General features: G+C 43.9%; 1 protein-coding gene across 17 annotated transcripts in view; it reads left to right on the top strand.

Moving 5' to 3' along the window:
- Positions 1–723: 723 nt before the first annotated feature.
- LOC105483702 (CASP2 and RIPK1 domain containing adaptor with death domain) overlaps positions 724–9,400 on the top strand; it is a 179,153-nt gene continuing 170,476 nt past the window's right edge. For all 17 annotated transcript variants that reach the window (XR_011608968.1, XR_011608967.1, XR_011608964.1 and 14 more), the window contains exons 1-2: positions 724–870; positions 2,194–2,497. Coding sequence is in view for 11 of the 17 variants with exons in the window: in XM_011744693.3 (XP_011742995.1) it covers positions 2,200–2,497 (298 nt within the window). In the remaining 6 variants the exon portion in view is untranslated. The remainder of the gene's footprint in view (positions 871–2,193; positions 2,498–9,400) is intronic.

Raw genomic sequence — 9,400 nt, 5'->3', positions numbered from 1 at the left:
ATGCAGCCGTGGAGACCACGGTTTTTTGCAGCAGTGTTCCAGTGTCCTGTTAATTGTTCTGTCGGTGTTGAGGGTTGGGGACGAGGCATGGCAACTTCCTGATGCCATCTTCCTGATTGTGGACAGGAGCCAGTATGGCAATCTTATCTTTGTAGTCATTCATGGATGTTCAGCCCTTCTCCAGTCTTTCCAATCATTTCAAATGTCCCGAATTCCCCCTGACAAATCCCTTTTTGACTAGGTGTAGCTAGCTGAGTGCTGTAATGAAATCCTGACTGACAGATTTGTAAACTTTTTGCGGACAGGAACCCTTGATATAAATAAATACCTTGCATTTTAATGGAGGGAAGCAGAGGGATAAACAAGTGAATAAGTAAAAAGTTTTAATAAGATGGTGATACGTAAAAAATAAAGCTGGTTAAGGGAATGGGGAGTGCAGGAGATGAGCGCAGCTGTGTTGCCGTTTTAATCAGGTCAGAGAAGGCGTCTCTACCAGGGTGACTTTTGACCTGCCTCTCTGTTATGTCAATTGTGTGTAGGGCCCTGGTGTAGTTACTGTGTTAAAATGCAATGATTCAATGACTCCATTACTTAGATACCCTCTAAGTGACGCTACTGTTGTCCACCTCCCCGTGATTGAATTGTTTACCCACAGTAAACATGGCGGGAAGAGCTTCGATCCGACCCTTGAACACTCAATAAAAATGGCGACAGCACTTCCTGTGCTTGCCCTCAACAAAGATGGTGTCAACACTTCCTGTTTAGGGTTTTCGCCTTTAACAAAGATGGTGTTTATGGGGCAGATTCCCTAACAGTCAGGATTCCGGTTGCAGTTTTTCTCCCCCGCCCCAAAGATACGTGGTTGCAGACGTAAGTAACAGGAATCCATTTTTTCTTGAAAGCCCTGCATTGTAGCGTCTGCGACCTGGGCCCTGCGGGGGCTTCCCCGCCCCACTAACTTGCTCTGCATTTCCGATCCGGGCCAAGGCTGGGTGGCTGCGGTAGTGCCGGAGGCCCGCTCTCCCCTTGGTCCGCTCTTAAGTTCATTCCCAGCACTCCCTCTTTAGCGGGTCAAATTGCGGCAGAAACCGCCCGTAGTCTTCCTGTTTGATACAAGGATTTCAGCGGCCGAGGCAGAGACTTTTTAAAAAGTTCCCAATGGGCGCTCACCGCCAAATGTGAACACCTCCCCCTCCTCACCTGTCACCTCCTAAACTTTGCAGGGTTGCGAGGGGGAGTGTGGGATCGGGTGTCGCCCAGCCGTGGTCGTACTGCCCGGGTGTATCTGAAGCCGCATATGTCATCCCTACCTGCCTTCCCGGTCACTTGACCTTCACTGCCTTACACACAACCAAGCCACAGCACATGGGTGCAGGGGTGGTGGAACTGCACCTTCAAATTGTGCCTGGCTACTGACCGGCGCTGGGGTGTTTTAAAGAAAAAAAATCCCATAAAATGTCCCATGCATGTGTGGCCACGACAGTGTTGTGCTGGAGATTCGGAATTCTTAGTGGGAAGGAATGGAGTCTGTGACTATATATTGTGTAAGGTTTATTGTAGACTGGGCACAAACAACAATTTTCTTAAAGGTGATGGTGTAGAGGACTTTTAACGAAAAGAGCCTTAAACTCTGTTCCTGCTGATTTCTGTCCTGCACTCCTGTTACTGATCAGGTTTTGCAAATACTTGTGATCAAAAAAGGGACACCTGCGCCCACTTTGGCAGTTTCTGCCGTGGTGGTGGTGGTGGTGGTGGTGGTGGTGGTTGGTGGTGGTGGTGGTGCAGGTCTGATGAGGGCAATGTTAAAATAAAACCACGATTTCTTCTCCAGCATGTTAAAATTAATGCTGCTCTGTAATCTTCAGATAAAAATTGCTTTTTCGGAAGGGTCTCTGACCCACTTTTTTTTTTTCTTTTTCCAAATTTCTTTATTGAACGAGGAATTGAGCTGGGACCCCACTGTGTGAAAAGCAGGAACAGAAAAGATGATTCATCTTCAGTGTTGTTCATTATGTTAGGAAACATTCAAAGTTAACTTCGCTTGGCTTAACTCGTGAATTAAATACCATGACCTGGCACTCTGCCACGGTTTGAAGATATGCCTGACCTGAAGGAACTTACATTGCAGTGACACTGTCTTTCGGGCCACATCAGCATGTCTGTAATTTGAGCTGTGATTTCGGCTCTTTCCAGGGAGAAATGGAGGCCAGAGACAAGCAAGTACTCCGCTCACTTCGCCTGGAGCTGGGTGCAGAGGTGTTGGTGGAGGGACTGGTTCTTCAGTACCTCTACCAGGAGGGAATCTTGACGGAAAACCATGTTCAAGAAATCAATGCTCAAACCACAGGCCTCCGGAAAACAATGCTCCTGCTGGATATCCTACCTTCCAGGGGCCCTAAAGCATTCGATACATTCCTAGATTCCCTACAGGAGTTTCCCTGGGTCAGGGAGAAGCTGAAGAAGGCAAGGAAAGAGGCCATGACCGACCTACCTGCAGGTAGGCCTCAGAAAGATCACTTCAAACCAGCTCCAAAATGTTGTAATTATGCCCTTTGCTTTTTGGTTTGTTTATTTGTTTGTTTGTTTTTGAAACAGAGTCTCGCTCTGTCACCCAGGCTGGAGTGCAGTGATCTCGCTAGGCGTGATCTCGGCTCACTGCAACCCCTGCTTCCTGGGTTCAAGCAATTCACTTGCCTTCGCCTCCCGAGTTGCTGGGAATACAGACTTACGCCACCACGCCCTGCTAATTTTTGTATTTTTAGTAGAGATGAGGTTTCACCATGTTGGCCAGGCTGGTCTCGAACTCCTTACCTCAGGTGATCCACCCACCTCAGCCTCCCAAAGTGCTGGGATTACAGGCGTGAGCCACCACACCTAGCCAGAACTCCGCCCTTTGGATTTCAAGTTGGGACGTAAGGCAGGACAAGGGTCAACGGTTGATGAAAGTGGGTAAGGAGTTGGGACTGAAGGGACATGACATTAGAGGCATAGGATCAGGAGGTGGCATTAGGAAGTGCAGGGAAGGAAGAATGAACCGTGACTGGGAGGTGAGGGAGGGAGCTCAGAGAATGCATTTAGAAATGCTTCCAGGGAAACCTGGCATGTCACTTGGGAAGCATGTTCTCATCAGAGAGTCAGGTCATATCTCAGCCGTTGGCATCAGGAACCATTTGGAAAGTGCAGATGGGAAAGCAGGCATTCGGCCTACTGACAAGTGATTTGTGAGGTGCCAGAGCTACCAGCTGGAAAAGGTCAGATTCATGGAGGAGGAGACAGCCTCTAGGAAGGAAAGCCCTGTACCTGTCCCCTGGGCTGTCCCATGTGGCCAAAGGGGATTATTTTGAAGGCTGACTTAGTTTGTTTTTAAAGGTTATTCGTTTAAAGTGTCCTTTTTAGTTTAGCTTTTGTTCAGACACCGGAGTATTTAATTTTGCAAAGAGCAATAGTTTGGGGAGGGTCTCAGTTTAATTTGAAGGAGAATTGGAAGCTGGAGAAGAGAGAAACAGTTCTGGTTCTGTTAGCCTGGCTTGTAGCAGGAAGAAGATGTGATATGGAAACACTTGCTTCTTCTTAACTTCCCTTGACTCTGTTTTACAAAGATGGAGGGGCAGAGAACTGAACTGGGAAAAATTAAAAATTGAAAAAAAAAGTAATTGAAAGGTGACTTGCAAATTTTTAACAAAGTTAGAGAATCAAGGTTCTCTGGGGTTTGTGATAACAGTGATAGAACTATTCTGGTTTAGTGGGCCCCAGGCTTCATGGTTGCTATTTTTAAAATACTGATTAAAAAAAAATGAATACTGATAATAAGACCACTTTTACTATTTTTGCTCCATGGACCTCATATTTTGACATATGTCTGAATACCTGATCAGCATGAGATAGCCAGCTAACTTTAGGAAGACCTGGTAAGATCCCAGTGGAAAAAGCAAAAGTATTTTCATTCCTAGCCTGGGCTCATTACAGGTAAATATATCTTTAGGCTTTTTGAAATATTAGAAATAGCTGGCTTTTGAGGACCACTGGAATTCACTGCTTGGATTATCCTTACAAAATTAAATACTCCACGTGTCTGAACAAAATGTGTCTAAGATGTTTTTATGACTTTATTGAAAGCAGAATAGATAACATAGAGTTGGAGAAATGTTAAAAATTATTGGTGCTTTCCTGATATTTGACTTAAGAGGTTTCTGCTGGCATCATATAGTTGGAAACAACAGAACAGGTGAACTGAAAGCCTTTCACTATCAAAATACTGAATTTAATTTTATGGTCATTTTGGGTGATACAAATCATGCTGTTGTATGTCATTCATAGAGACATAATACCATTTTTTTTTTTGAAATGGAGTTTCACTCTTGTTGCCCAGGCTGCAGTGCAATGGTGCAATCTCGGCTGACTGCAATCTCCTCTTCCTGGGTTTAAGCAATTCTTCTGCCTCAGCGTCCCGAGTAGCTGGGATTACAGGCATGCGCCACCATGCCTGGCTAATTTTGTATTTTTAGTAGAGATGGGGTTTCTCCGTGTTGGTCTGGCTGGTCTCAAACTCCCGACCTCAGGTGATCTGCCCACCTCGGCCTCCCAAAGTGCTGGGATTACAGGTGTGAACCACCATGCTTGGCCATAACCCCATTTTTATTTATTTGGATTCATTCAGAGAGTTAGAAAGAATTAATGCTTTTTTTTTTTACAAAGTGATGAAAGTTACAGAGAAGCTAAGGAAAAATAGCTTTTTAAAAAAGCAAACAGAATGAAGCAGTACATAATGGGAAAAACTTGAGCATATCTGTGTAGAAGTTTAGAAAAATAAGGTTTTTCTCAAGATTTGTTAATTCCGTAGAATGTTGGCTCTGGAACAAATTTGTACAGTCATAATTGTTTTACTTTTTATTGAGTAACACTGCTATTGAAAAAAACATTCTGAAGTGAGGATTTGATTTATATATGTCTTTCAATATCTTCCACAGTGACAAGCATATAAACTCTTTTAAAAAAGACTTGTATTTATTAAATATTGACTATTTTAAATAATATTACAAAATACAAGTAAGATATGGAGAATAATGGTACAGTGAACACCCATCTCCCCATCACTCAGTTTAAGAAAAATAATATTACGATTGCCTTTAAGAACCCTGGGCACTCCTTCCCAATCTTGTCTCATTCCCAACCCCCACTCAGTGAAAAGCCCTGAATTGGGGGTTTATCATTCATTCACTTCTTCACTGTATAGTTTTCTATCTCCTAAAAATCACTTTTAAAATCTTCATATGTGTTTGAAAATCCTGTATACCATAAGTTCCAGAGGGGTGTGTGTGTGTGTGTATGTATATATATATGTAAAGATATATGTAAAGGAAAGGGTGGAAGCAATGGAAGAAATGATGCATTGAAACTTGATAGTTAACACCTTCTCTTGTTTCAGACCTTAAAATATTTTTTAAATGTTTAAAGTAATTTAATTGGTGGCAATATTTTAATTCTAAAATTAAATCGGGATTTACTGAATTGGAAACCTAGGTTTTGTTCTTTTGTAAATCCTGGGAAGAGTATCGGAGTTGAAATTCCTTCAATTTAACATCCCTATAAAAAAGAAATCCAGAACCTACTGCCTAAGCCCCCGGTGCTTCTCCAGTGTTGTAATAGAGGAATTTTAATAAGATTTAAAATAGTCCACTTACATTTTTGTAAAGATATCTTTGAGTTTTGAGGAACTAGACTACAGGAGAATGTGTGTACTCATTAACCTCTTAATGTATGTACACATTAAACTCTTCTTACCTTTTCCTCATTTTGATCATACTTATTAATTAATTTGTAAGGCTTCAGTAGTCTTCTCTTGGGAGGCCTTGAGAACAAATGGGAAGGAATAGCCTTCTTTTTAGCCAAGAGGTTGGTCCTTCTCTAAGAATGAACTGATTTTATCTTATTAAAGTTTTCTTGTATTGGTCTTCCCAGAGATGCTTGGTTTCTCCTTTATTGGTTTGTTGTTTTAATTTTTGTTGTTTCACTTGTAAATTTTGAGCTGTCTGAGAGGCTTTATTTTGGTGATTGATCCTGGTTAGTTGCTTTTTACTTACGTGCTGGATGTAATTTTTTTAGAGTATTGAAATGTATCGTGTTCTTCTCTACTCTTCTGAACCCCACCCCCATCAAATGTCAAAGCATACAAAAACACCCTAAACCTTTTGATTCTCTCAGAATCTGCCTAGGTGACTGGTCTCCGAATCTCTGTTAGGAAAAAAAAAAAGGTCTAAGTTGTTAAAGTTGTTAATGGATCATTGGTTTTGTGTTTTTCTCACCCTGTGACGACTCTTACCTTTTAAAAGAGGAATTCTGGTGATAAAATGACTTAATCCACCTTGGCACCATGGAAAGAACACTTCATGGTTTTTCTCTCTGGCTAAGGTCACATACTAGACATTAGATCAGTTGGAGATCCTCTGTGGGCTCCTGTCGGGTCATTTAGGAGATAGAGACAGTGCTGTATCTGAGTGAAGGCAGCCTGTGCCTGCCTGCCTGGCTTCTCACTGCTCATGGGGCCTGTCCACGCTGACAACTCCCTCCAGTGCCTGAGCTAATCTGGATCTGGAAAGGAGGTTGATGGCAGCCCAGCCTCCCCGTCTGGTGGGACTCAGCGTAAATCATGGTGGGAGTGACTCCTGGGCCACAGGACCCCCTGTTCCACTGTGTTGGCCCTGGCTGTGGGTCTGGGTGTCTGCCATGATTCTCTGCCTGGTAACTCTGCCTTTTACCCCAGTCTTCCTTTAAGCTTGGAAGTGCTTTTGTTTTTCTCTCCTCCGTTGGTTTGATTCCTGCTTTATATCTTCTTAGTGACGCGACAGCGAAGAACAGAGCTCTGGGAACACAGCTCAGTGTCTCCAGCATCAGCATTGAATGTCTCAACTCGAGCCTGTTGGAATGGCTGTCCCTAAGCTGACACTTGCTTCAATCTTCTGGACTTGACCTTGTCCTCCCCATAGACTCTGTGCACTGGACTCCCTGGTGGCTCCTACAGCAGCGGTGCGCAGGACTGGCTAGTCCGTTTCCCCTCTACCTGTGGGCTCCAGGGCTCTGCCTGCCCCTTGTGGCGCCAGCCTTGACTGACGACGCAGAACCACACCTGCCGCCCTCCTGAGATACACTCTAGCTCTGAGTTGCATCCTTGGATGCAGCTGAAGTCACTGAGCTCTTAATGGCAGACATTTTAGATATTGTGATGGGTTTATTAGAGAGGTTTCTAGCTTGGGATTCTTTTCATAGTTTCCTCCAATCATACCATGTAATTGACCTTGCTCTGCATGGAAGTTCAGTGTTGATCTCAGTGTATCTAGCTTGCGGTCTATCCACGTGCTTCCACTGTGGCTGAGTAGTGTTCGCCAGTGGCTCCTGTGTGCTACAGCGAGAACAGTGGATCAGCATCCATATCTAGACCCTTCCCTCTGGGAAGCGGAGAGTCTGCAGAGAGCCCAGATTTCTGTGTATACCCAGCCCGATGTTCATATACTTCCTGAGGACCTACCGCATGCGGGTGCTGGGTATACAAAGACAAATGGAGGATCTCCAGATCAGCTAAGGGCATTCATGCGTTCATCCAGCAAATATTTGCTGAGTATCGACCATGTGCTAGATCAGAGGATCCCAACCTTTTTGGCACCAGGGACTGGTTTTGTGGAAGACAATTTTCAACCAGTGGGGGAATTGGGGGGAATGATGGTTTTGGGATGAAACTGTTCCCTTAGATTATTACCAGGCGTTAGATTCTCATAAGGAGCCTGCGACCTAGATCCCTGGCATGCGCAGTTCACAACAGGTTCACGCTCCTATGAGAGTCTAATGCCGCTGCTGATCCGACAGGAGGCGGAGCTCAGGTAGTAATCCTCGCTTGCCCGCCACTTCCTGCCGTGCAGCCCGGTTCCTAATAGGCCACGGACCGGTATGGGGGTTGGGGACCCCTGTGCAAGACAGTAGGTGCTGGAGATATAACAGTAAGCAAAACAAAGCCCTTGTTTTCATGGAGTTCACTGTATTCTAGTAGTGGAAGGGGATAAGGGCAGGGACAGATAATCAGCAAATGAATAAATAACATTTGGTGGTGAAGAGCGCTATGAAGAGAAGCAGTGTGTGTGGTGGTGGGCGTGGTCAGGAAAAGCCTCTCTGATGAGGGGACACTGAGCAGAGAACTGAGTTTGGCCGCAGAGTTGATACAGGGAGGAGAGCTTTCAGATAGAGGGGACCACAAATACACAGGAAGTCGAGTGGGAGCCACAGGTGACAATGTGGCTAATAAGACACCTTCCTCCCTGGGATGAATCACATTCCACATCAGCAGAGGCTCAGTGGCTACCGTTTGCTGCGCTTCTCAACATGTGAGATGTGTGTGCAGCCGTGATCTTGGGTGACTCCTAGCATGACTTTAGTTGATATGTGGATGTGGGATTAGGTAATCTTGAATTACACGATGAGAAAGTTATTTCCTTTCTATTTCTGTTTCAGTTCATGTAAGAATGATAAGAGGTCCTCATGCTTAAAGGCTCTGGGCAACAGTATTTAGCTAGAATCTAGTTGTATTGCTTTTTTTGTGTGTGTCAACTTAATGGCTTCCTTCCATTTATGGCAAGCAAAACTTTTCTATTTATGAAGTTACTTTTAAAAATACATGTATTTTTAGAGAGTAGAATTGTGGTTATTAGAGACTGGGAAGGGTATGAGGGAGGCAAGCATAGGGGAGGTTGGTTAATGGATACAAAATTACAGCTAGATAGGTGGAATAAGTTCTAATGTCCTAGCACTGTAGGGTGAATATGGTTAACAGGAATTTATTATATGTTTTCAAAATGCTAGAAGAAAGGATTTTGAATATTCCCAACACAAAGAAAGAATAAATGTTTGAGGTGATGGATGTACTAATTGCCCTTATAAGATCATTACACATTGTATGCATGTATTGCAATATCACCCCGTATCCCATAAATATGTACAAGTATTATGTATCAACTGAAAATAAAAAGAAAAAAAGTTACATAGGAGTATTGAATAGGAAATAAGATTGAAAGTATACCAAATTATTTAGGAAAAAACATTACTTATATTTAAGTAGAAATGCGTCAACATAAAGGAGACTATAAGAAAATAGGACGGGCACGGTGGCTCACGCCTGTAATCCCAGCACTTTGGGAGGCTGAGGCGGGCAGATCACCTGAGGTCAGGAGTTTGAGACCAGCCTGGCCAACATGGTAAAACTCCCATCTCTACTTAAAATACAAAAATTCGTCAGGTGTGGTGGCAGGTGCCTGTAATCCTAGCTACTAGGGAGGCTGAGGCAGGAGAATCACTTGAATCCAGGAGGCGGAGATTGTAGTGAGCCGAGATTGTGCCATTGCATTCCAGCCTGGGGTAC

This window comes from Macaca nemestrina, chromosome 10, assembly GCF_043159975.1.
Source record: "Macaca nemestrina isolate mMacNem1 chromosome 10, mMacNem.hap1, whole genome shotgun sequence".
In the NCBI taxonomy this organism is placed as follows: Eukaryota; Metazoa; Chordata; class Mammalia; order Primates; family Cercopithecidae; genus Macaca; species Macaca nemestrina.
The sequence above is the reverse complement of the archived record's forward strand: the minus strand, read 5'-3'. Positions and strand labels throughout refer to the sequence as shown.